Raw genomic sequence first — 27,150 nt, 5'->3', positions numbered from 1 at the left:
CACTCCCGGAGCCTAAATGCAGGCTGGCAATTGGAGGTTCAGAGAAGGGCCAGGTAGGGGAAACCCCAAAGAAGCTAAGACGAGAAGAAGGTGGAGAGAAAACTCGGTGCTGAAAATGAGGGTCTGGAGGTGGGGAGAGGCAGAAAAGTCCTGGGTTGTATTTTCTCAATGTAACATTTTTCCCCCTAATGCCTTTGCTAGAAATTCTGCAAATAAATCCTTGGGGCAAACCGGCTTCAGACCAAGCCCCATGGACATCCAGCAGAGGTTTCTTATTGCCCCATTAGGAGTATTTCTCACTGCTCAATTAGGAGGAATACAGCATCGAATACAAGCATACTCATTCCAGACTCTCCCGGATGGTGCGTGGCAGGTGGGGATGGGGTGAGGCTGTGGCTGGTGCAGGGATAGAGCAGGGAGAGCCAGGAGGGAGGGAGGGCATGTCAAAAGCGACTGTATCCAGAGGGCTTGATTTAAACATTTTTCAAAACATATGTGGCAAACAGCGTGGTGAGTGTATCTCACGACGTTATTCTCCACTCTTCTCTGCATGCTTGGACCTGTTCCACTTTCAAAATGTGTCATTTTGGAAGGAAAGGGAGGAACAACTACTTGAAAGGAATACACGTCAGTATGAGCCCTTTCTCCTCAGCAGAAGGTTGCCCCAAAGTACCTCCTCTGAGGAGAGAGAAAGGAGAGAGGAGGAGAGACAGCTTTCATCAAATGGGGCACCCAGGACTCTGGGGGAGAGAAGGCACGTTCTCAACAAATGGCCCTTTGATCCATCTCCCTCAACGTCCCTGTTCTCTCCATTCCCTTTTCTCCTTCCCAATACTTTCAATTCCGAATCTTCTATACCCGCCTCCTGGGTACATCCCCTTCAGGGCAGGCACCCAGAGCTCAGGCTTGTCTTTGTCAGAAAAGAGAATGCCATGGAGCATAGAAACACTGAGGGGCAAGTAGAGGGGCCTCTTTCGCTTCCTCCATCACCCGCACCCCACCTTCAGTCTGTCCTGAGAACACACGTGACTCCTGGGCAGGGGACTGTGACTAGATTATTTCAAGTCCTAATCCAAGATGTTAGAAAGGAATCAGTCACCAATTATACCAAATAAATGCCTCTTTGGGCCTAAGAAGGGGCCAGTTTGGGGACACGTCTACCAGGAAAGAAACAGAAAGCCCCCTCCCATCCACTCGTTTCCAAATCTCTTTTCCAAACCTCTTATTAAACTGATGAGGAACCTTCAGCTTGCAGAAGGTTCAGCTGTTTAGAGAGAATTTGGGTCCTGCGGAGAAGATATGGGAAGCTCCTACTGGTTAGTTTAAACTATTAATAGAATCCTTCCTAAATTGAATTCTCATCAAAGGCAATTAGAGAGGACTCTTTTGAATTCTGGCTCTTGGGAAATTTGGGTCTGGGATTTAAGATTCTGCCTCTGTGCCAGCATATAATTGTGCTTGTGAATCTGGACCCTGTCTTAGCCCGTCTGGGCTGCTGTCACAAAATACCATAGACTGGGGGGCTTATAAACAACAGAAATGTGTTTCTGACAGTTCCGGATGTGGGGAGGTCCAAGATAAAAGTGCTGCTGGATTCAGCCTCCTGTGAGGGCTTTCGAGTCACAGACGGTGCCCTCCAGCTGTGAAGAGGCTCTCTTGGGCCTTTTTCTAAGGGCACTAATTCCATTATAAGGAATCCACCCTCATGGATAATCACCTCCCAAAGGCCACACCTCCTAATCCCATCACCTTAGGGGCTGGGATTTCAATGCTTGAATTCTGAGGGTACACAAACCTTCAGATTATAGCCGACCCTCTTTTCTCTGTGGTAAATGGAGACACTTGGGCTTCCTTGCTCCCTGGTAGTTGGGGTTGCTGGGGGACTATTGTGAGCAAACCCTGTCACTGAGTGAACTGCTGTCCAGTTAGCACTTGCTGGCGCGCGCACGTGAACACACACACACACACACACATCCACAGGGCTCCCCACTCCCAGGTGGCCCACCCATCTGCCCCTGGGCCTTTGGCCCCAGCCATCTAATCATGCAATATGGAGGCCTGTTTGGACACACTTCTAAAGCCAAGGCAAATGGAAGTTGAGCTACCCCTTCCTTTGTGCCCTCTCTTCTTCCTCATCCTGCTTCCTGCTTCCTGCTGGCTCCCTCTCCTGCTTACTCTCTCCCAGGCGGCCTGATCTCCTCTGTACCCAGGTGGAAGCCCATTGATTTGAATGATGGTCCCTTCTCAGAACCTCAATGCCACAGGCAGGTTGCGATTGCCCCTGGGCGTCAGGGGTTGTTCACCTCATCATCCCCGCCCTAAACTCAGGGAGAGGGGCAAAGAATTCCATGTGGCCTGGGGCCTGCCTGACACCCCCTTGGCTGCTAGAACTCTTAAGATTAAGTCTCCCTTTGCTTCATTGTCTAGTGGCTGTCTTCATCCTCAAAAGATGTCTTCCGTCTGGTGCAGTGAGCTGGCATTTCTTTTTTTTCTCAGAGTGGTGCTGGGGGCGCATGCACTCCTGTAAGTTCACACTCTTCTCCTAGCTTCCCAGCCCCTCACTTTACATCCATCAAGGCCTTTGCCTACATTGCTTCAGGGAAAGACCCACCTTCCCTGCCCTCCCACACACAGGCACCATGATTGCAAAACTGTGAGGCAGGAATGGGTGTAGGAGAGAGGCAGGGAGGGCAAGGGAAGCCCCGGAGCCTTGGGTCACCATCACCTGGCTACAGGAGACACCTTGTCCTTCAGAGCTGCTGCTCAGATCCCCTCCACACCCCTCCACCAATGCTGGAGAGGGAGCACTGATCTAGCCCAATGTTGAGTTTCCAGAAGAGGCTGCAGCGTGCACGGGACACAGAAAGTGGGAGCTGGTCTCACAAATGAAGAAGGGAAGAGGCTTCAGGGCCTCCTTCGACATGACGTCATACTTAGGAAAAATATACAGCACAAAGCAATATTTAAGGATTTTTATGTACTTTGAAAAAAACCCATTTCTACCTGAATTATACTCCCAGATGCGAACTCTCCCCATCCACCTCCTCCTGCACGGGAGATGTGGTCTCAGCATCTGGGGAGGAGCTTTCAAAACCGGCCTAGGAATATGGAAAATCGGATGGATCCTGTCCTTTGCCTGGGAATAACACAGAGACAGAAGCCAAGAGGAGGAAAGAGCACACTCGGAAAATGTTCTCTTTTCTGTTCGTTTTCTGGGAGTAGCTGGTCCTGTATAGGCCCCAATCAAGGGCCTAGAATCATAAAATACTGTTGGATAAGGTTAAGAAAAAATATATGTTCCTTTGGGAAATCAGGTCCGATTACAGCCTAGACTCCCTTATTCTCCTACTTGGTGAGGGATGGTTTTATTCTCTCCCTTATTCTCCTACTTGGTGAGGGATGGTCCTGGATTTGCTGTTAATGTTTAGGTCTAATTATGGCTCCTCTCAGCAGAAAACATCCTCACTGTCAGCTGGGTTTTGGCTGGAGTGTGAATTTCCATGTGGGGCGAGCATTGCCCCTCCAAGGGTCACCTTCCCTGGAACCTCCGAGACCACCAATGTGGTCTTCCCTTCCGCGCGCTGTCCGTCCCCTCTCCGCTATCTGCTTCCCTTCCCCGCGCTGACCCTTCCCTTCCCCGCGCTCCCCTTCTCTTCCCCGTGCTGACCCTTCTCTTCCCTGCCCTCCCCTTCCCCTCCCTGCGCGGACCCTTCCCTTCCCCGCACTGACCCTTCCTTTACCCGCCCTCTCCTTCCCTTCCCTCATGCTCCCCTTCCCTTCCCCGTCATCTCCTTCCCTTCCCCGCGCTCCCTTCCCTTCCCCGTGATCTCCTTCCCTTCCCCGCGCTCCCTTCCCTTCCCCGCGCTCCCTTCCCTTCCCCGTGATCTCCTTCCCTTCCCCGCGCTCCCTTCCCTTCCCCGCGCTCCCTTCCCTTCCCCGAGCTAACGCTTCCCTTCCCCGCGCTCCCTTTCCCTTCCCCTTCCCCGCGCTCCCCTTCCCTTCCTCGCGCTCCTGTCTTTTAACCCCACAAGCACGCGTGAGGGGAGCTGGATCTTCCCAAGTGCCCTCACTGAGCATCAGGCAAGAGTCACAGGTGACAAGTAACCACTAGACAAGGAAATACAAACAGCCGAGCCTCCAGGGGCCTTCCCCCTGCCTGCCTTCTCCCGCGTGTTCTGAGCTATTTCCGCCCTGGGCCGAGTGGGTTGGCACAGCCGCCAGACACCGTGCCCAAATCCTCCATTTCTCAGCCCCTTCCCTCAATAGCTTGCCGGCTTTTCCAACTAGGCCAAGAGAGACGAATCCCACCAGGCCGTTTCCCTGCCCTTTCTGTTGCCTCCCAGAACCCTAATTCTTCTTCCCCTCGTGACTGATGCCACAAATAGCCTCGCCTTTTAGGGGAGACCACAACTCCACAGGGGCAGCCATATACTTTGTTGTACCAAAATAATCAGTTATTCAAAGAGTTCCAGCTCTGGGATCAGAATGCCTGATTATTATTATAACAATTCCTGATTATTATTGCTATTATTGGCTCTTACTATCTGTAAACTTGTTAATATCTCCATGCCTCAGTGTTCTCATCTTTAAATGGGGACAATAGTACCACCCCCCTCACAGGGATTTTGTGAGGAATAAATAAAATTACATATATATAAAACATGTCAAACAAAAACGGTTAAATAAAACTCCATAAGGTTAAATAACTGATAACTTAGCAATACCCACCCCTCCCCCCAACCCCGGGGCCAGCCCACCTGGGTTTCCTAATCTGCCTGGCACCTCTCCCTACCCACTGACTACCGCCTCAGCCTTTACTCTGAAAACATCAGAGGAGAGTGCTCAGAATTATGCCAAAGGCAGTTCTTGTCCAAACAGAAAGCTCTCACACGGCTTCTTGTTTCAAAGCTCAGCATTCATCTGGGCTTTGTTATATGGACAGGGGTCCTAGGCCCAGGGAGAAAGAAAGCTTAGGATGGAAACTATTTGGGATGTGGCCACGGTGCTCTGGGGGCTGACTCGGTTAAACACATACTCATCATCACAACTGCCTGCTCCTTCCTTATCTTACAATCCACTTTCGTACGTTGTTCCCCGCCGCCCCCGCCCACCGCCTCCGCTCCATATTCTCTTTCTCTCCATATTACAGATACAGAAACGAAGCCTCACAGAGGCCGGGTTACCTCCTTCCCTGGGGAGTGGCAGAGTTGTGCCTGGCCTGCTGTGGGCCCCAGACTCATGCTCTTCCGGCCACAGCCCCTGGCCAGCCTGCTGCCTCCCGCTCCCAAACTCAACACGCCCCCTCCTGGAAAGCAAAACAGGTACTCACTGACTGCCGTCGGCCCTACATGGAGAACTATATGGAGCCCTGTGGGGTCTAGTTAACGGTGGATGGATGTGCCAGTCCTAGGAACAGCAAAGCAGGAGGAAGAGCTCCTGAGACAGAGAGGGCACTGAAGTGAGTGCTAATGGCAAGGCAGGCAGTGCAGCGTGCACAAAAGCTGGAAGGAAGTTCCCTGCCCAGAAGACCTACGGGGAGACATCAGAAAGGCAGGGTGGCTGAAATCATGAAAAAGCATGAGCCCTCGAAGGGAATGAGACTATAAGGAAGAGAGAAGACCAAACAAGTTCAGGTGATAGCTAAGGCTACATATCTGCAGGAGAAATAATAGCAAAGGGAGGGAAAAGAAAATGCAGGGAATTACCAGGCATGGTGGCTCACGCCTGTAATCCCAGTACTCTGGGAAGCCGAGGCGGGCAGATCACCTGAAGTCAGGAGTTCGAGACCAGCCTGGCCAACATGGTGAAACCCCGTCTCTACTAAAAATACAACAATTAGCCGGGCATGGTGGTGGGCGCCTGTAATCCCAGCTACTCTGGAGGCTGAGACAGGAGAATCATTTGAACCCAAGAGGTGGAGGTTGCAGTGAGCCAAGATCGCACCATAGCACTCCAGCTTGGGTGACAGAGCGAGACTGTCTTAAAAAAAAAAAAAAAAGAAAGAAAGAAAGAAAAGAAAAATCCATGGAATGACTGGGTGTAGTGGCTCACACCTGTAATTCCACCACTTTAGAAGGCAGAGGCAGGAGGATTGCTTGAACCTAGGAATTCAAGATCAGCCAGGGCAATATAGTGAGACCATCTCCACAAAAAATAATTTTTTAAAAATTAGCCGGGCATGGTGGTGCTAGCCTGTAGTCTCAGCTGCTCAGGAGGTTGAGGTGAGAGGATCACTTGAGCCCAGGAGTTCAAGCCTGCAGTAAGCTATGATCACACCACTGCAGTCCAGCCTGGGCGACCAAGTGAGATGCTGTCTTAAAAATTTTTTTTAAAATAAAAGAAAATGTAGGGCAAGCAGAATATGGCAATGAAAGGATTCAGGAAGGTCAGGCAGTGGCAGAGAATAAGTGCCATGAGGCTGGGAGAGATCTTTGGTATTGGAAGGGACCAGCACACTTTGGAAGGTGCCTATATCATGACATGTTCACTCTGTGAACACTATGGAAAAGTGAGGACTTTCCCACCCTCGGTCGCAAAAAACAGCATTTTGTAAATCTCATCCTCCACTAGAAGTCAAATTTTGGAGTCAGGAGGCATCCCCGTCATCACTGGCTTTGGGTGCGCCACGTAGAGTTGGACTTCAAAGAATCATTTGTTCTGTGAAAAAGGAAGTGGCCCCAAGCAAGAGTTGACATCAGTGAATGAAGCTCTTCCCTTCACTGTACGTCACTGTTACCTGGACATGTGGTGTTTACCCTGATGTACGGTTTCTGGTAAACCAAACTGGAGTCCATGACCAGACTCCGGGCCTAAGTGAGGCTGCTTCTCTGCCTTGAGTCTAACTCCTTCCCCAGCTGGCTGATCTATAAGCCTGCCACACTCGTACTCACAGAGAGGGAGAGAGGTGGAAAGCAAGATGGGCAAGGCTTCCTGGAGAGACAACTCTGGCTCAGCCCATTCCTTTTGCCATCAGAGAGAAAGCCACATCTAAGTTTGTGGCTTGTGACTTTTGCCACCCACAGTGACTTTGACCAGTAGAAAATGTGGTCCAATTGGTGTTTTGGAATCTGACCCCATCAGTTCAGTACATTGTTAATTGTCTAATGGAGGAGTAAGCTGGAGGGTAGCCCACAGAATATGTCTTCTTAACTCCACCCCAACTTCTCCCAAGCTACTAACAGACATAAAATGCGGAGTCATGGCAGAGCAGAGCTGCTGCAGACACACTATGTGCACCAGAAGCCAGGGCGTCTACAGAGGACCCAACGGTGGCCAACTGAGTGACACTTTCAACAGCTCCGCATTCACATAGGCATCCTATAGGGGTCAAGTGGTTTCCAAAATGCTGACAGATTTCTGTCATGGGTGCCTATAATGGGTTTCCAGCATGCCTTGGAGTGAGTAGATGAGTTGGAATTGAATTTCCAGGCAAGACACTTATGTCCATTCCATGTGCGGACCACACTTTCCATAGTTGCATGCCCCTTTTCTCAAATTAATGAATAGTAGTATTTAAACCATTCTGATATCTTAAAGAAGTAACATGTATTTTTATTATTTATAAGTTCTGATAATATAGAAATGCATACTGTAGAAAATAAAAGTCTTCTGTAATGTCTTTCCCCCCTCTGCTGAAAATATCAGTATTAACAATTTAGAATAGTCTCCCCCAATTTTTCCATGCATATAATAACCATATATGTATGTATATATAGACTATTATATATACCTTTTATGTATTTAAAAGTGTGATTTTAAAAAATGGGGTGCTACAGTTTTGCAAATGGTTTTGACTTAATATCTCTTGCAACAAAGTTTTTTTAAAGGGACTATGTATAAATTAACACTGTATAAATAAAAGTGTCCTAAAAGACTTAGAGATATTTCCTTAAAGTAATGCCTGATGCAAGTATTTGTACTCTATGGTCATGGCCTCCTCTTTATCACCCCCCTCAACCAGCAATAACCCCCGGCTAGTGATGTAACAGGTCACGATTCTGAAGGGTTCTATGTCCAAAGAAACTCCCCCCCACCACCCAGGAGTCTCTCATTTGTTACCTACATGGGCATCAGTTGTGGACAGATCAAGACAGTGGCCTTGGTGTATAGTTAAAAACAAAACAAAATTGTGTGCACTGAAAACAGGCACATCATATACTGAGTTCCTTCTCCGTGCCAGCTGCTGTCCTGAGTGGTATATATCACTTCATTGAATAGCAATGCATGTATTGTCTTAGTCAGTTCAGGATGCTATAACAAGATACCAGAGACTGGGTAACACAGTCTTATAAACAACAGAAATTTATTTCTCACAGTTCTAGAGGCCGGGAAGTCCAAGATCAAGGTGCTGGCAGAATTGGTGTCTGGTGAGGGGCCACTTCTCACCATGTCCTCACAGGGTGGAAGGGACAAGACTCTCCAGGATCTCTTTTATAAGGGCATTAATCCCATTCATGTGTGCTCCACCCTAGTGAACTAATCACCTCTCAAGGTCCCAACTGCAAATACTCTCACATTGGGGGTTAAGATTTCAATATGTAAATTTTAAGGAGGAAACCAATGTTCCATCTATAGCATCTACAGTACCTTTGAGGTAGGTATCATTGCTATTCTTACATAAATGGGGAAAAGATAGCATAGGAAATTTAGTAACCTGCCCAAGGTCAACAGCTGGTAAGTGGCAGAGGAATACATACATAGAATATGAATAATAAGAGATGGAGCAGATTAGGCACCAAGAGTTGCTTGTAATTCTCAAGGCAACTGGCAGTGGCCACTTGCAGTATCATGAGGCATCCCATGTGCTCACAGCAACCCCATGGATTAGCAGGTGAGGAATCAGAGAGGGGACATAATTGCAGGTGTCACAGCTAGATTTGAACCCTTAACTTTGGAGGTCATTCTGTTAATTACTGCAGCAAGGCAAATCATTATGAGAAGGACAGACTATACCCACAGAGCTCCACAGGCTGTGGAGTGCTTACCTGGAGGGCAGCAGAAGCTAGAAAGAAAGCTTTAGAAGGGGTCAGGGAGAGGCAACAGTGAGACTCGGGAAGCCTCCTTAGATCACTCCAGAATGTCCACCCATAACCACCGGGATAGAGCCCCTGCCTGACATGATGCTTTCTCACTTAGGACAGGAGTCTTAAGCCAGCAGTGCAAGTCTGGAGACCCTCTCAAATGGGTGACTAAATTGGTCACCATCCCTCTCTCCTTTCATCATCTTGACTCCCCCCGCATCCCCATACCTTCCTTGTGCAGGTATCTGTCTCCCTGCCCTATCCCCACTGCCCTCTCCTCTGCCACCAGCTGCCCCTGAAAACATTTCAGAATATAAGACACTAAAGTGTCACTATCTCACTCAAAGGTTAGGGAATGCTAGTTTAGGACAATAAAGAAAGCAGTTATCAGACAGTGAGGAAATCAGGTTTTTCTTTTGACATAATAATGCTAATTTGGATTCCTGGGTGTGATTTTTGATAGTTGGGATTTACAGGTGTTCACAGTACTTTTGTGATGGCTACAGCTTGACATCACACAGTGTTGACAGGAAGTATGCACAGAGAAGGAATCTCAGGCCGGAATTGCTGCCAGGAAGCCAGAAGGCATCCCTGGACTGTGATTAATATAGCGTCTTCTTTTCTTCACACTGCTCTTGGCTAGAGTTTGTCTTCTTTGAATTTCTATAACATACAGAAACTGTAAGAGAAGGCAAGAAAAATGATTACAGGAGCCCTAGGGGATGAGAGCACTGAGTTGGCCTTAACTGGGCATAGGACTTTAACAAAAACATTATCACTGACAAATTCTTCTGACCCAGAGACACAAGCAACAGAAAGCTGAGTTTAAAGCACATTGCAGGGGCAACAACCTCACAAAATCTGAGACTTTCCCCCAGGGGATGGGTAAATAAACATGCTGTCAATCATCCATTTCCAGTGTGTTGGACTAAGTGGGGCAGGCCTTTTACGACATGATGATAGGACTGTCAGAGAAAGTGAGAAGGTCTTAGGTAGGGGCTGCAGGAAAAACCCTCCATGGAGTGATGAGCCTTCTGTTCCTTGGGCAATAGCAACTGGATTGATACGTTTGGGGAGTGTATGCATAAGCATAGGAGAGGTCTTCCAAAACTTCGTGGAAAGGTCATATTATGCATGGATTTCATTTTTTTTGCACCAAAATACACTTGTAATAACTTGTTATAACATGTTAGAACATGATCTAGTTTGAGGCACTAAGACATCAATTTGAAAGAGCCCCCTTTCAGAACAACATGAATTCTGCTAAAATTGAAGCAAGAACAAACACCAAATTTATGGTGAAGCTTGGGTGGAATGGTGAAATCACTGATGCTTTATAAAAAGTTTATGGGGACAATGCCCCAAAGAAATAAGCAGTTTACAAGTGGATAACTTACTTTAAGAAGGAATAAGATGATGTTAAAGATTACACCTATAGTGGTAGATCACCCACATTAATTTGCAAGGAAAAAACTAAGCTTGTTCATGCACTAATTGAAGAGGGCTAATGATTTACAGGAGAAACAATAGCCAAACCATAGATATCGCAATTGGTTCAGTGTATACAACTCTGACCGAAAAATTAGAGTTGAGCAATCTTTCCATTCAATGGGTGCCAAAACTATTGCACCCAGATCAGCTGCAGACAAGAGCAGAGCTTTCAGTGGAAATTCTAAACAATTGGAATTAAGATCCTGAAGCACTTCTTCGAAGAAGTGAAACAGGAAATAAACCACAGCTTCACCAGTACAACCCTGAAGACAAATCACAACCAAAGCAATGGCTACCAATAAATGGAAATGGTCCAGTCAAAGAAAAAGTGGACTGGTCAAAAGCCAAGGTCATGGCGACGGTTTTTTGGGATGCTCACACACAAAAAGATGCCATAGGCTGCATCAGTTGTCTTTAGGCAAATTAGAGAAATAACCCAAAATGTTGGTGAGGGAAGGGTGCAGGAGAGACCTACAGCAAATATCAATGGCAGAATTAGCTTGAAATACATGAAAAAAAAAAATCTCCTCTTCCTTTACCCTGCCTCCCCCAATGTCTACAATATACACAAATCTACTAAAATTTAAGATGCTCTTTCAAATGTTTAGTTTTTTTTTTAAACAGCAGTCGTTCAGAGCACATGATATTTTATTTTTCTGCATCATGTCATTTCAGGTTTATCTGTCATCACTAAAGAAAAAAAAAAACATTGATTCTGTAACTGCCTGATGGGTTTCTCTTGCAGGCTAACCAGATAGACCTGGTTTATGAAGACAGGGGAATTGCAATAGAAGGTTTAATACACATAGAGCCAGCTAAATGGGAGACTGGAGTTTTATTATTACTCAAATAAGCTGTCCCGAAAATTCAGAAACTGAAATTTTTATACAGTAGTTTGGCAGGCAGGAAGCTAGGGAATGGGGATTGCTGATTGGTTGGGTTGGAGATGAAATCATAGGTAGTCGAAGCTCTCCTCTTGCATGAGCCACTTCTTGGGTAGGGGCCACAAGACCAGATGAGCCAGTTTACTGGCCTGGATGGCTCCAGCGGATCCATCAGAATGCAGAATGTTATGGTCTATGATAAAACACCGATCTTAGGTTTTATAATAGTAATGTTATCTATAGGAGCAAATAGGGAGGTTAGCAGTCTTGTGGCCTCTGGCTGTATTACACCTGAGCCATGGTGGGGCTGTTTCAGGGAGGGGCTGTTATCATCCTTGTTTTAAAATTAAACTATAAACTAAATTCCTCCCAAAGTTAGTTCAGCCTATACCCCGGAATGAACAAGGGCAGCTTGGAGGTTAAAGGCAAGATGGAGTTGGTTAGGTCAGGTCTCTTCCATTGTCATAATTTTCTCACTGTTACAATTTTTGCAAAGGTGGTTTCAATTCAAAGGCAAAATTTGGTTTCTTGGCTTAAAACCTTTACAGTTCTAATTTGCCAGTTACCGACAGAATGATTCTACTTTTTAAATACTTGACTTTTGTAAGTACTCACAGCTAGTATACAAATTGTAGGTTATTTGAAATAGTCAGAGTATTAGCAATTTCTGCTTCCGGCCATGATGGAGTAAAGAAACTGGATTTACCCTTCCACCTTCACTACAAAGCTGGGAAAAATAGACAAAACAATGGTTTTGAGACATTGAGCAACAGGTAGTGAAAAACTGCAATCCTAACAATTTGGTAATAAAGGAGGTGAGCCCTTTGATAGCCCTCATTTCTGGCCTGAAGAGTTTCCAGGTTGCAGCATAGGGAGATGGAACTCAGACAGAACCTGGAGGTCTCACTGAGCTAAGGTGACAACAATCAAGGAAGCTAGGATTCTTGGGGCCAAGTGTCAGAGAGAAGAGAATTATACCAAGGGAAACTCCAGATATTTGCAGAAGCGTCCCCTCAAGTCTTCAAATGAAGATTGAGCGGCACTTGCACTGGAGGAAACTACTGGGAAAGAACCACCAGAGACAAGAAGGCAGAAAAATCCCCAGAGCTCACACAGGGCCAAAAGCAACTTGCGTTTCCCCAGTGGAAATAATTTCTAAACGCATGGAGCACCAAGCAGAGTCCTTGACAGGCTGCTGCTTTAACAATGGGACCAGATCATAACTAAACTTAAAAACTATTGTGGGCCCATCTAGCAAAACTTACACAAAAGGCTTGCAAAGGCCACATTTTCCCCAAAGGACTTAACTATCCCAGAACAAAATATTTGAAGGAATACAAAAGCCTTCAGCCCCCAATAAAGTAACACTCACAATGTCGGATGTAAAATAAAAAGGTTACCAGGTGTGAAAGATGCAGGAAAATATGACTCACATCAAGAAGAAAAATGTACCAAAAAAAAAAAAAAAAGCATTAGGAAGATCAAACAACAACCGATAACCTTACCAACTAGATATGGTTTTCAGTGAAGAATTAGAGTATTACCTTTTAGACTTTAATTTAATATGTATTTTTTAATTACTGATATTAAATGAACTATGAATGATCAAACCATTGGTATAACTTGGTGTCCTAGAGATTTTTTCCCCTTTACGTATCTTGAGCACTTTCTCATGTGTATTTCACTTTTCTACTTGTAAGAATCAACATTCACTTGGCTTACCTTATGTAATGGGAGGTATATTAGAAGCATGAAAAGGAAATAGGACTCTCAGCTAAATGAACCAAGGGAGGAAAAAAGACAAATAATTGGACCTCACAGGGAGTGAAGGACCAAGAGTGCAGCCAGGCTCTGCAAGCAAGTTCGCTGGGGCCCCAGGGCCTCTCCAGAGCCTCAGGAGAAGCTGTTAGTGAATGAGTGTTCCCTCTGATGCTCTGCCTTAGGGAGACCTAGCCCTTATTATCTCAGTCTTCCTTCTCTTCATACATCTTTTGGATTTTTTTGTTGTACAGAATGGCTTCTGGCCTGGATCATTCAAATCTGTCCTACATGCCTGATTAGTGTTGCCTATTCTAGAATTTCATATAAATGGAATCATATATCATGTACTTCTTCCACTGAGCATCATGTTTTTGAAATTAATTCAGGGGCCAGCGAAATTTTTCTTAAAGGATCAGACAGTAAACATATTAGGTTTTGGGGGCCACAGTCTCTCCCAACTGCTTAGTTCTGCTGGTGTGGCCAGAAAGCAGCCAAACAATAGATACATTAATGAGTGTTTATCTATTGTTTAGCTGCTTTCTGGCTACACTAGCAGAACTACGTACTTGGGAGAGCCAACTACCTGTATAGAAAAAAAAAAAAAGAGAAACTACTTTACCCTTGAGTCCATTCATACCTTGCTCATGTCATGGACTGTTATGCAAAGAAAGGTCTGTGGATCATTGGTATCCACATTTTTAGACCCTGTTATAAATGCAGAATCTGGCTCATGCCTGTAATCCTGAAACTTTGGGAGCTGAGGTGGGAGGATCACTTTAGCCCAGGAATTTGAGACCAGCCTGGGAAACATAGGGATATCCTGTCTCTACAAAAAATAAAAATAAAAAAATTTAGCTGGATGTTGTGGCACATGCCCGTAGTCATAGCTAAGGTGGGAGGACTGCTTAAGTCAGAGAGGCAGACGCTGCAGTGAGCCATGGTCACACTACTACGCTCCAGCACGGGCAACATAGTGAGGCCCTGTCTCAAAAAAAAAGGCAGAATCTCAGACTCACCCTAGGCCTGCTGAACCAGATGTGCATTTTAACATGATCTCTGGGTGACTGGCGTGCACAGTCATGTCTGTGAAGTATTGCCCAAGGGAGTCTGCTGAGACACTGAAGGACAAGATGGAATGGGTTACATTGGATCACCTTCTTTTAACAAGTGCAATTTCCACTCCAGCTGGCCATTTAAAATACAAACAAGATTCTGTAATTTTTTTTAAATCCCAAACTTAATAATATTCTTTTTCAGTAGATGATCTCCATTAATATTTCATAGCCATATAGAATGCTGGGGTTGAAACAAAATAGGAAACCATCCTGCATTCACCAAAAGGCAGAGTCCCTTCTACAATATTCCTCTGTGGCCTCTAACTGAGCATTTCCAGGAGACACCTCATTGTAACAGAAGATCCAATGATAACTAACCATTTACCACCTGAACCATGGCAACAGGCCATAAATGTCTGCTTCGATCTTCTTGACCATCTTAGAGACAAAATTACCTTTCTGAAATCATATACCAACACAGGAGGTGCTTGAAAAACTCTGATTTCCGACTAATTCAGTATTCTCCATTCTATATAACTACCTTCCACTCTCTCTGGCATAATCAAATAGATCTGCTAATTATCCTAAGATTTTTGTGATCCTGCCTTCCTGAGTCCAGTGCCCTACTTTTAACCTTGTTCCCTATGTCACAATGTCACAGCTTTCCTGCCTTGGCTGGGAAAATTCAATTCACTTGCCTCCCCTCACCCCCTCAGTATTCACTGATAGCTATAAGCATCCTTTTGTGTTTCTTCTAACTTTTATGAAACTAGGTTTTACCTTTTTCATCCAGATTCCTAGTTAAAGGGAGAATTTCATTGTAAACAAGAATCTAGTCCTTCAATTGCTTTTCTTGGCACCTGAGTGGTGCTCTTTTTACCTTCCTTTTATGTAGGAAAGGCTTCTGTGTGCACTGTCACCTGAAGTTTACTGGAGAGTCACTCACCCAAAAACATGTCTTTACCATACTTAAAAGTGTTATAGCTAGGAGCTTATTAGAACTCCCCTGGAGACAGGGACACTTGAATTAAATTTTGCAAACATCTATGGAGCCTTACCATACTTACATTATTTTGCGAGGTGCTGGTACGAATACAGAAATGCATACAATAAAGGCATCCTTCCAGTGTGTGCACTGTGGTGGAGAAAATAAATAAAACCTTTGCCTTGTTGAAGGCATCCCATTATTTAAAGAGGTAACATTTTCCCCACAACTATTTTGTGTGGGGTCCCACAAAAAAACCGATAGATAGCAGACCTATCTTCTGATATCTATCTACTATCTATCTATCATCTATCTATCTATCTATTTGTCTATCTATCATCCATTTGTTTATCTATCTCAGAAAGCAGAGGTAGGGTACGAGGAAGAGATGGGACATTACAATGCAAAGTCCTCCCCTCCAGCCAAGTTTTTCAAACTCCTTGTCCATACAACATCCATGACCCTAAGTTCAGCTCTTTACACATTTCTTTTCCCCGTGAGGCTGAGCTGCTTGAGGGCAGGTCACGTCTTTCCACTACCCTTCTTGCCGGCACCTAGGGCTTCCTGATGGAGACCCTACAGGTAATCCACGTGAGCTTATGCTCCGCGGCAGACACGCCCAGGCGGGCTTTACTCACATCAATCGCTTAGTACGCACACTCACTCTAGCCAATGAGCGAATACGTACTCCTTTCTCCACCTCCCGCAGGGCGGCCACCGCCCCCTCAGTCCCTCTTTGTCCCGTCACCTCCCCAGGTTGCCCCGCCCTGCTCCGCCCCCTCGCCGCCGCGTGCTCGAGGAGCGAGTCGCGCGCTACTGACGTCACCAGCACGCGCCCCGTCCGCTGCAGTCCGCCGGCGAGGGAGTTACGCACGTCCTGATTCTCCTGGAGTCTCCAGCCCGCCCAGTGGCCGCAGTCACCCAGGTCCAGAGGCGGCGGTATCACAGGCTCTCCGACATGTCTATGCTGGCTGAACGTGAGTGTCGGAAGCGGAGGCCCGACCCAGGCGCGGTGGTGAAGATGCCGGGTGACGCGCACGGCAGCCCGGAGTGGCTGGGAGCTCGGGTTGCCGGCGCGCCTGGCGCATGGGATCGGGGGACCGGGGAGCCGAGCCCGGCTCTGATTGTCCTGCTCGCCGCAGAGCTCCCCGAAAGTTGGCCGCAGGTCTGCTAGTGAGAGAGACCGCAAGTGTCTCCCGGAGACGCCGTCCTCAGAATCACCCTGGGGCGCGTGCGAAGTGGTTCAGAACACCGGGTCCCGGGACTGGCCCCGCCGCCGCCCTTTGTGGGGTCCCGGACTGGTTGCTTCTCCCCACCCGGACCTCAGCTTCCTCAGGTTAAAAAGAGAAGGTTGAGCAGAAGGATCACTTCAAACTGTAATCACATTGTCCAAGATGTCTTGGACCCAGAAAAAGAAAAAGCAAAGGAGTTAGAAGTCTCAAATATGGGACGTCAGCCACTTAGCGAGGGAGTGCAGGGCTAATGTGTAATTCTAAGTGAGACTGGCGTTTTTGACCTTATTAGTTGGCCACAGCGCCCCGTCCTGCCTGTTTACCTTTGACATTTATCTTCACTCGGTGAAACCCCTGTCTCTGGAGAGGCTGCTGAACTTCTGAATTGTACCTGTAGCGAAGGTCGCTTGCCGCCAGATGGCAGTCATGCTTTGATCCTGAAAAGCGGGTCCTGCTTGGCGAGTTGTATAGTGAGCAAAGAACAGAAACAGCTTATTTAACAGATCAAGCAGACCAGCACAGGGATTTTGTGAAATAAGTGCTGTTAGCACTCTCTTTTCTAAGAGGGTGGAGGACTTAGGAGCACAAAACGAAATGGGTCAGGCACCATCCCGATTTTACAGGGGCAGAAATTGACGTTCAAAGGAAAATAATTTGCCCCTAGTCATTGAGCTAGAAAATGGCAAAATTGATCCAGTTATCTCTGTATCTTTATGTTCTTCCCCGTAAGACCAGCGGAGACCCATAGAAATGAGTATGTTTTAGACTGAACCCGTCGGTTCTATTTTTTCACCAGTAAAAAATGAGGAGTCAGGGTTAGAGCCTAGATAGCTAAGATCTCTTCTGGTTTTCGTATTCTTTGATGTTTGCTTAATTCAGCATGCACTTGGCGACTTTGGCCCTAGTTCTGCTATTCATTTATGTCTGTTCCTTTGATCAGTGTTTGTGAGGCCACAAAATCTTCTCTTAATATTTTTATCCCTAGGTGGCCTTAAATCAGTGAGATGGTGAACATGAACATAGTTTGAAAAGTCTGAAATATAGAGGTGTAAAATGCTATTTGTAGACATCAGTAATTCAGATTACATGATTTCAAGAGAGTGTTTTCAGTTCTCCTCTTCCCAACGTTATTCCAAATTGTCAAATCCTTGTCATTATAATATGTAATATTTTTGTGTTTTTTTTCATAATTTGCTAAATGGGTATAGCATCTTCTGTAATTAGATACTTAGGATTGGTGTTAAGAAGAAAAACCTTAGACAAATTATACAGAGTTTGATTGAGCAAAGAATGATTCAAGAATTGGGCAGCCTTCAGAACTAGAACGGGTTCTAAGAACTCCAGTCTGCTATGTCGTCAGGCAGTATTTATGGACAGTAAACGGAAGTGAGGTACAGCGACAACTTGGTTAGGGTTACCGCTCTGATTTGCCTTATTTGAATCAGCTGGCTGCCTGTGATTGAAGCCTAGCTGCTGTAATGGATTGAGGCTCACTTATATGTTATAAGAGTATACTCCTACGGTAGGCTTTCGCTTCCTTTAAGTTCTAACGTAGGTTGTAGTTCCTTATGTAAGGACTCAAGTACGGAGGCCTCCTCAGGCCAAATTTAATTTAGTGTAACAATACTCTCCTTCTGATCAACCTCTGAATTTTGAGAGATTGTTTAAAACTTCTGCCTCTGGCTCTTGGGACTCAACACTCCCTTTAGAGTAAATGGGATCCTCGCATAAGTCATGTGGTATTGAGCTGTTGTGTGGATGGTTTCTATTGGATTTGCCCCAAAAGTATCCCGACAGACCCATTTACAGTTAGATCTCCACATAGGAGTACTTGCTAGAGGATGGTTAAATACATCCCAAATAGTGATTCTGCAGATTCAGGGCATTCTACCTGAGGCCCAGCGCCATGCTGTAAACACTGCTGTTCCAGATCGTGTCAAGGGTCCCCAAGATCATCCCCAGATTCAATGATGTGCTGGGGGATTCAGGCACAGGACTCAGCATGTAGTCGCACTCACTGCTAAGATTTATTACAGCAAAAGGATGTAGAGCAAAGCCGGCAGAAGGAAAAGATGCACGGGGCAAAGTCCAGGCTAAGCCAGGCGTCAAGCTTCCAGAGCCCTCCCCCAGGGAGTCACACATAACACGCTTAATTCCTCCAGTAGTGAGTTCTGAGAGCAAATATGGAATGTTGCCCACCAGGGAAGCTAGTGAGAGACTCGGTGCCAGGGATTTCCTGGGGCCTGGTCACATAGACACCCTCTACCTGGGAGGCACCAAAATTCCAGGCTCGCAGAAGGAAAGCAGGTGCTCAGCATAAACTGTATCATTTGCATAAACAGGCATAATGAGCCACTCTTACCAGTTCTGCGAATGGTGGGAACCCTTGAGTTCCCTGTTATAAACAGGCCTTTCAAAGGATAGCAGTGAGGCCTTCTGTGTTAGTGAACAAAGCTGAGATCTGAGCACAGAACAGACTGTGGCATGAGAATTACAAAGGACATGTAAAAGGTGATCCAATTGAAACAGCTCAGAGGCAGTCTTTTCCTTACCATGATTTTCCACACCTGGAAGCTTGGGTGACATTAGAGCTGGGAAATGTTCCGGGGAAGCAGGGTTCTGGTCAAGTTAAGTCTGGGAAGCATGGCAGGCCTGCTCTGGCCTCCTCTAAGAGGATCTGCACATTTGCATAGTACAGTTTCCGGGAGATTCTTCAATATTAAATTTAGTTTAACCCAGTGTTACTCATTTTTAATGGGAAACTGCCACCCCCCGCCCCCCCAACATCCTTGTTTGGAAACACTGGTGTGATCCCATTGATTGAAGCTAACTGCCATTTCCCCAGGGGAGAGGAATTGACCTTGAATAGCTAATCTCTTGTGTAAGCATTATAGTTTGTTTTATATAAGTAGGTAATGTGAAGCGTGTGCAGTTCTTAACTGCAGAGCGTGAGCTTATTCTCAAAACTGTCTCCTTTGTACAAGCTCTAGTCAAAGACCCCTGGCAAGCACTGCATAGACACATGAACTCTGACACACTGATGCCAGCTTGCATATAGAATACTGGCTAACAGGCTTCTCTCTGGTGTGTTGTTCATTAGCAGAGGCGGTGTTATGCTGAGTATTTGCCAAGATAAGTAAAGTGGTAATTTAGATGGAACATTTTTGGGTCACCTTTTTTTTTCTGCAAAACACTACGAATTCGAGCCCAACTTGTTTTGCTTTGTTAAGGGCCTTTTTTTCTGCCTGTGTATTTGTAAAGGATTTCCTATTTTTGCTGGAGTGTGCATAGTTATGGGCCTCTATTGATTTTATGTGTGCCACAGTGAGCCCCTTTGACAGGGGGTCATGTTATTTTTTAATTATGTGATGAGATGGGCAAGGTAGGAGGGGTTGTGTTGATGGTGAGACAATGTGCTTATATTGATATGGCAGATAAATGATAATGACACCTCCAAATTTCTCATTTCGCCACAGTCTACTTTTCGGTTTCATATTCTTGTTCTTTGAACCTTTGGAGTTCTTTATTTTTGCCATAATTTTCCTTAAAACGACAGTGATAAACTGGAGTTCATAATGATTAGTAATTTATATGCATTAAAAAAAGTTGCTTTGATGAGATTCAAAGCAGTTCCCTTAATTCAGTTATACTTCTTCCTTCCTTTTTTCCTCTCCCTCTTCTTTCCTCCTTTCTTCCTCTTTCCATTCTTCATTTTTATCGTTTATTCCATTCACATATTTATTGAGTGCCTGCTGTGGGCACAGTGATTTTTTTACTTCTTGCAATGAAGCCTCAGAAAAAAGACATGAATATGAGCCCTAAGGAGATGATGGTCTAATGGGAAACCGGAAAGGTGGATATAAATAGCCCTAATACAGTGGATGTTAAGAAACAGATAAGTTATTCTAGAAGTTCAAAGAGGGGTCAGAGGGCTTCAGGGCATCTCAGTGAGAGGGACGGGATTGTTATTATCTGTAGGTCACATGTGTGGAGGGTACAGTTGACTCTCCCCAAGAGCGTAATGACTATTGTATGTTGTGAATTAAGAATATAAGCTTTGAAGTCAGTAGGACCAAGGTTGGTTTAAAGGATCTGGTTTTTGCTTGGGGATGTTGGGCAAATTTCTTTCTCTAAGCCTCAGATTTTCATATCTGCCAGTGACAATGGTACTATCCACACTCATTGGGTTACTGTGAAAACTGTATATTATGTACAGCGTTTGGAGCAGGCCTCAGGTTGAATAATTGGCATTTACTATTTTAAGCGCATCCTTGGTATTGCATATTCTTTTGTATGTAGTAACGCATGGCAGTGGAAGCTGTAATGCTGCTGCTACTACTGCTGATGGTGATGAGGAGGCTGGTGTCCACAGGTGCTTTCAGTTGTGCTGATGGCGGAGTATGGAAGGCCCAGCTCTAGTATATTGAGCATTTGCTTTGCCACATTATGAGGGAACATTTCAGTTTTAATCTTAAGAGGTCAACTTATATGTCTAGAATATACATTTATTAGGGAAATCAGGATAAATGATCCAGTCTAACATTCTGTTGCGTGTTGAATTAATTTCTGTATTGTAATGTATGTCATATTTTACATACATACATAAAATACACAAAGTTATGTATGTGTATGTTTGTGTGGTATTTTCCAGGTATCATCTGCATTGCTGATGATAATGCTTTCTCATTTACAGGTCGGCGGAAGCAGAAGTGGGCTGTGGATCCTCAGAATACTGCCTGGAGTAATGACGATTCCAAGTTTGGCCAGCGGATGCTAGAGAAGATGGGGTGGTCTAAAGGAAAGGTATTTTGGAGAAAAGCAGAAAAAAATCTGAGTTATGAAAAGAGATTAGAAATTAGGGGAAAACTTCCTTCTTAGGAGACTGGAAGAAACTTATGCTTTGGATCAGTAAGTGATTTTGATCCCAAATCAAAAATTGTTGTGACCTTATGATGATAAATTAGGATTGGACATAAGTGTCAACTCTCTATCATTTAAGCTGCCATGCTTAGCATCTTTCATAGACACTGCAACTAGGCTACACGCTTTTTCCCTTTCCATTTATTCTTGACTCCAGTAGAGCTTCTGCTGATACCTCTACACTTAAATGGTTCTTGTTGAGGTCTTTAGCGATCTCTAAGTGCCAAATCAGTGGGCCGCTTGTTTTGTTCTCACATTACTTAACTCCTCAGCAGTGCTGGATGTAATTGACTGCTCTCTCCTTGAAATACTTCTGTCTTGGCCTCCACAGTACTGTTGTCTCTTCTGCTCTTCTTTTAACCTCACTTGCCACTCCTAAATTTGTTGCTGTCTCTTCTTTCTGTAGACTTTTGATTATTAGGGCTCCTTGAGGCTCAACCTCAGGCCCCTTTTTTGCACTTTGCTGCGGTGATCTCATTCATTCCCTTGCCACACTTTGAATTAGCTAAAGTCTGGGAACTGTCATTTTTCTATATTGAGTCCAGTTCTGTCCTCTGAGCTCTAGATCTGTAAATTCAATAGCCTACTTGATATTTCCACTTGAGTAAGCATTTCAAGGGTATCATTTCTATTATAAAACTCTTGATTCCCCCAAATATATTTTTCCCAGGTTTTCCCCATTTTTCATACACGGTACCGTCTGCCACTCATACAAGCCAGAAACCTGAGAGTCACGCTTGGTTCCTCCGCCCTCTTGCCTCCCGCACCCCAGTCGTCATTCTTCTGCAGCCTCCCGCACCCCAGTCGTCATTCTTCTCCAGCCTCCCGCAGCCCCAGTCGTCATTCTTCTCCAGCCTCCCACAGCCCCAGTCGTCATTCTTCTGCAGCCTCCCGCACCCCAGTCGTCATTCTTCTGCAGCCTCCCGCACCCCAGTCGTCATTCTTCTCCAGCCTCCCGCAGCCCCAGTCGTCATTCTTCTGCAGCCTCCCACAGCCCCAGTCGTCATTCTTCTCCAGCCTCCCACAGCCCCAGTCGTCATTCTTCTGCAGCCTCCCGCACCCCAGTCGTCATTCTTCTGCAGCCTCCCGCACCCCAGTCGTCATTCTTCTCCAGCCTCCCGCAGCCCCAGTCGTCATTCTTCTCCAGCCTCCCACAGCCCCAGTCGTCATTCTTCTGCAGCCTCCCGCACCCCAGTCGTCATTCTTCTGCAGCCTCCCGCACCCCAGTCGTCATTCTTCTCCAGCCTCCCGCAGCCCCAGTCGTCATTCTTCTGCAGCCTCCCGCACCCCAGTCGTCATTCTTCTGCAGCCTCCCGCACCCCAGTCGTCATTCTTCTGCAGCCTCCCGCACCCCAGTCGTCATTCTTCTGCAGCCTCCCGCACCCCAGTCGTCATTCTTCTGCAGCCTCCCGCACCCCAGTCGTCATTCTTCTCCAGCCTCCCACAGCCCCAGTCGTCATTCTTCTCCATCCTCCCGCACCCCAGTCTTCTCTTCTCCAGCCTCTGGCACCCCAGTCGTCTCTTCTCCATGCAGGGCAGAGCCCTGCTTCAGCCACTGTCATCACTTGAGCTCACTGACTAGTCAGACTCTCAGCTGTCTCCCTTCCTCCCTCCTTTTTCTCCTCTGGCCCATTTGCTGTACAGCAGCCAGAATGATCTTTTAAAATATGGAAATTAGATCATGTCATTCTTAAAAGACCAGTGGTTTTCCATTGTCTTTAAAATAAAATCCAAATTCCTCCCGTAGGTTATGTGAGATCTAGCCCCTCCGTCATCCTATTTCCTTCATTCCTTAATTTGCAGAAGCCACCCTGGGTGCCTCTGAGGTTTCCCAGTACACTGAGTTTTTTCCCACCTTCGGGTCTTTGCACTTGATCTTTCCTTACCTGGAAAATCTTACAGATGAGTGCTAATTGATGCAGAGGACTTAGAGTCCTCCCCCATGTTGCTTTGTGAAAGTATTTAATGGAGAGAATCATCAACTGAGAACACCTGCCGTAGGCATCTGTGAGTTTTGTAGCAGTGCTCTGCTTCTGAGTATCAGTGAGAGGAATGTTCTAACTCTCTGTGTTTAATCTCCACAGGGTTTAGGGGCTCAGGAGCAAGGAGCCACAGATCATATTAAAGTTCAAGTGAAAAATAACCACCTGGGACTCGGAGCTACCATCAATAATGAAGTGAGCAGCAGTGTGTGCCTCCTGGGTGTCTTTGCATAATTGGCTTCAGTCTTGTAAATCTGAAAGTTGATTGGTTCATCTGCTTCTGACCGTTGGTGCAGCACTTCTTTTTATTCACGTTTCCTCTTGAACACTGATGCTTTGAATGCGTGGCACTGTAACTCAGAGTCAGTGGCCTACCGCGCTTTTCATTTTTAGTATCATTGTTCCCTTTTGGAAAGGATCTAAACTGAAAAGTTTTGTTTCTAAGTTTTTGCAGCCAACATAATCTGGTAGGAAATCTGGGAAATTACTTTAGGTAAATTGAATTACTTTGGTTAGTTCAGTATCTCTGAGTAGTGGATTGGCGGAGCTAAAATTTTTAGCCACTAAAGAAAGAATTTAGATAAAGTTGATTTCAAATGTAGTTCTTGAGGGATAGATAACACAGATATACTTATTTTCTTAGAAGAAGCGTTGCCCAGTAAACCTATTTCATATTCCTTTACCTTAAGCATTCTTAAAAATTGCTAAGAATGTGAGTAAGGCAGATTCGTACACTGAAACCCTGCTTCCCACTGGTTTGGGAGATCTTCATTCTCTTATAAAAGCCAGGTTCATTTTTTTTATAATAAACTTATTAGGTAACCACCTTACAAATGGGAACTCATCGATTCAGGGGACTTAAGGTTCTTCCTCCTCCCCTTCCTCAGAGTTTTGTAAAATTGGAGTTGATGCAAGTTATTAGAAGATTTTAATTCTACCTAGCAAAGAAGAGCATTCTTTTGTCCCGCATGGTTCTTGTCCTTTGAACTATGGAATTTCCCTTAGTGAGAAAAAAATAGTAATTTCATTATGTTTTACTTTAACATTTACCACACAGGTTGCCTGTTGATTATTTACTATAAATTGACTTGATCGATAAGTCATTCACATTTGAAATCAGGCCTTAAGCTTCCAGGAAGCCCCTTTTTAATACTGACCTGGATAAAGAGCATTTTAACTTTATATTATTTCTTGAATCCACTTAAATTTATCAAATAGTATTTTGATGGAACATTTAAAATTTCTTAATTAACCACTGGATTTCCTTGATTCCAAAATGTATCATCTCAGTTAGTGTAGGTAAACTACAGGCTTACCTCTCGTTCATTTCTTTGATATTTTCAGGACAACTGGATTGCCCATCAGGATGATTTTAACCAGCTTCTGGCCGAACTGAACACTTGCCACGGGCAGGAAACCGCAGGTAGGGAAATCAGATGACATAAGTTCTCAATGAAAATATGTTTATCTACTTTTTGTTTTTTGTTTTTATTATTTTTGACACATAATTATACATATTTATTGAGTATAGTGTCGTGTGCACAGTTTGTAATGTACACATGTGTTATGTTCATCAACATAATTGGCATATATATCACTTCAGACATTTATTATTTCTTTGTGTTGGGAGCATTTAAAATCTGTTCTTCTAGCTATTTGAAAATATAAAATAAAATATTTTTTATTATAGTCACCCTACAGTGCTATAGAACACTAGAGCTTTTTCCTCTTATCTAGTGGGACTTTTATATCCATTAGCCAATCTTTAGCTGTTCCTACATAGCTATTTTCCTTACACAGCTCTAATAACCACTATTCTGCTGTCTACTTTTATGAGCTCAACTCTTTTAGCTTTTCCATATGAACGAGAATATGTGATATTTATCTGTGCCTGGCTTATTTCACTTAATGTCCTCCAAGCTCACCCATGTTGCCTCAAATGAAAAACTCTCATTCTTTCGTAAGGGTAAATAGTATTCCGTGGAGTGTATGCACCACATGTTTCCCCGTTCATGTGTTGGTGGACACTTAGGTTGATTCCATATCTTGGCTGTTGTGAATAGTGCTGCAGTGAACGTGGGTTTGCAGGTACCTCTGCAACATGCTGATTTCCTTTCCTTTGGGTAGTGCCTGGGAGTGGATTGCTGGATCATATAGTAGTTCTATTTTTAACTTTTTTGAGGAGCTGCCATACTGGTTTCTGTAGTGGCTACATCAACAGTGCCTAAGAGTTCCAATTTCTCCGTATCCTAACCAGTAATTATCTTTTATATTTTTGATAATAGCCATCCTAATGGGTGTGAGATGATGTCTCACTGTGATTTGGATTTCCATTTCCCTAATGACTGATGTTAAGCATCTTTTCATCGCTTATTGGCCATTTTTATATCTTCTTTGAAGAAGTGTCTAAGTACTTTGCCCATTTTTTAATTGGATTTTGTTGTAATCTGCAAGCATTTTAATAAACATTCTTGTTTGTAAACAGTCTATTCCTTGTGTGTCATGTGTGAATAATCAAAAGATATTTGGTAGATTGAAAGAGAATTTTGTGGAGTGAAATAATGAATTAGACTTGAGTTCAGCAAACATTTATTGAGCTGTGTGCTGGGTACTAGTTTAGGTGTGAGGATCTGCAGAGGTATAAGACACAGTCCTGCTTGGACGTAGCTAGCAGAATATGCTGGTAATTACCTGGTAAAATCACAGCACACATCTAACCATAGGAAGGTTTATTGCAGTGCCGTGTGTGGAAGTGAGCCCAACAGTGTGAAGGGAAAGGTGCTTTGTTGGTATTTTTTCTAACCAGATTGGACTTTTTGTTGGAATGTATAACTTGGACAGTTTTCCTTATCCATAGGATCATGATTTTGAAATAACCTAACAGTTCTGTGTGTGGTCCTAATATGAAGGGCAATAATTTATTAGCAGAAGAAAAAGATAAGGAAAATGTTTTCTGAAAATACTGAATGACTCATATTAGGAAATGCAGGATCTATGAAGTAGTAAAGTTCAAGGACACTATTCCTTACTAATTATACACAGAAAACATCTTGATATTTACGATCACAGTTGAACTCAGTAGAAACACAGATAAGAATGTAAGCTTGGCTGGGCACGGTGTAATACCAGCACTTTGGGAGGCTGAGGCGGGCGGATCACCTGAGGTCGGGAGTTTGAGACCAGCCTGACCAACATGGAGAAACCCTGTCTCTATTAAAAATACAAAATTAGCTGGGCGTGGTGGCGCATGCCTGTAATCCCAGCTACTTGGAGGCTGAGGCAGGAGAATCGCTTAAACCCGGGAGGCGGAGGTTGTGGTGAGGCGAGATCACGCCATTGCACTGCAGCCTGGGCAACAAGAGTGAAACTCCATCTCCAAAAAAAAAAAGAATGTAAGAATGTAAGCATGAACATGTAAGACTTGGAGATTAAATAGAATGCAGTGGTTTAGAGACAAACACCAGAGTCAGACTGCCTGGATTTTAATCCTGGTCTGACTTTTCATTTGTATGACATTCGGTAAATTGCTGAACATGGCTGTACCTCGATTTCCTCTTTGGTTAAATGGAAGCAGTAGTATCATCCTTGGAAGGTTGTTGTGAGGACTAAATGCATTATAACATCTAAGAAAAGCAAGCAGAGATACTCAGCACTGTAAGCCTCCTGATAGTGTGGCTGGCAAATCTAGAGCCATAAACCACGATTAAGGCCAGAAAATTTACTTTACTCTGAAGGATTTCATAAAGAATCTAGGGTTTTATTTTCTCTCTCTTTTTTTTGTTTTTTGTTTGTTTGTTTGTTTTTTTTGAGATGGAGTCTC

The 27,150-nt window shown here is 44.7% G+C and overlaps 1 protein-coding gene and 1 long non-coding RNA gene across 3 annotated transcripts in view; one reads left to right on the top strand and one right to left on the bottom strand.

Annotated features, from left to right (window-relative positions):
• Positions 1-8,288: 8,288 nt before the first annotated feature.
• Positions 8,289-15,929, bottom strand: LOC106634406 (uncharacterized). The gene is made up of 3 exons (XR_004672796.3): positions 15,885-15,929; positions 15,279-15,346; positions 8,289-9,699 (listed from the first exon to the last, which is right to left on the bottom strand). It is a non-coding gene; the product is annotated as an uncharacterized LOC106634406 (long non-coding RNA).
• Positions 15,930-15,997: 68 nt separating this feature from the next.
• PINX1 (PIN2 (TERF1) interacting telomerase inhibitor 1) overlaps positions 15,998-27,150 on the top strand; it is a 76,464-nt gene continuing 65,311 nt past the window's right edge. The window contains exons 1-4 of one of the 2 annotated variants that reach the window (XM_008969909.4): positions 15,998-16,173; positions 21,122-21,231; positions 23,433-23,525; positions 24,675-24,753. In XM_008969909.4, coding sequence (XP_008968157.3) covers positions 16,155-16,173; positions 21,122-21,231; positions 23,433-23,525; positions 24,675-24,753 — 301 coding nt within the window. In that variant the 5' untranslated portion in view covers positions 15,998-16,154. The remainder of the gene's footprint in view (positions 16,174-21,121; positions 21,232-23,432; positions 23,526-24,674; positions 24,754-27,150) is intronic. The other variant, XM_014343671.4, reaches the window with a different exon arrangement.

Source organism: Pan paniscus, chromosome 7 (genome assembly GCF_029289425.2).
Source record: "Pan paniscus chromosome 7, NHGRI_mPanPan1-v2.0_pri, whole genome shotgun sequence".
Taxonomy (NCBI): domain Eukaryota; kingdom Metazoa; phylum Chordata; class Mammalia; order Primates; family Hominidae; genus Pan; species Pan paniscus.
The sequence above is the reverse complement of the archived record's forward strand: the minus strand, read 5'-3'. Positions and strand labels throughout refer to the sequence as shown.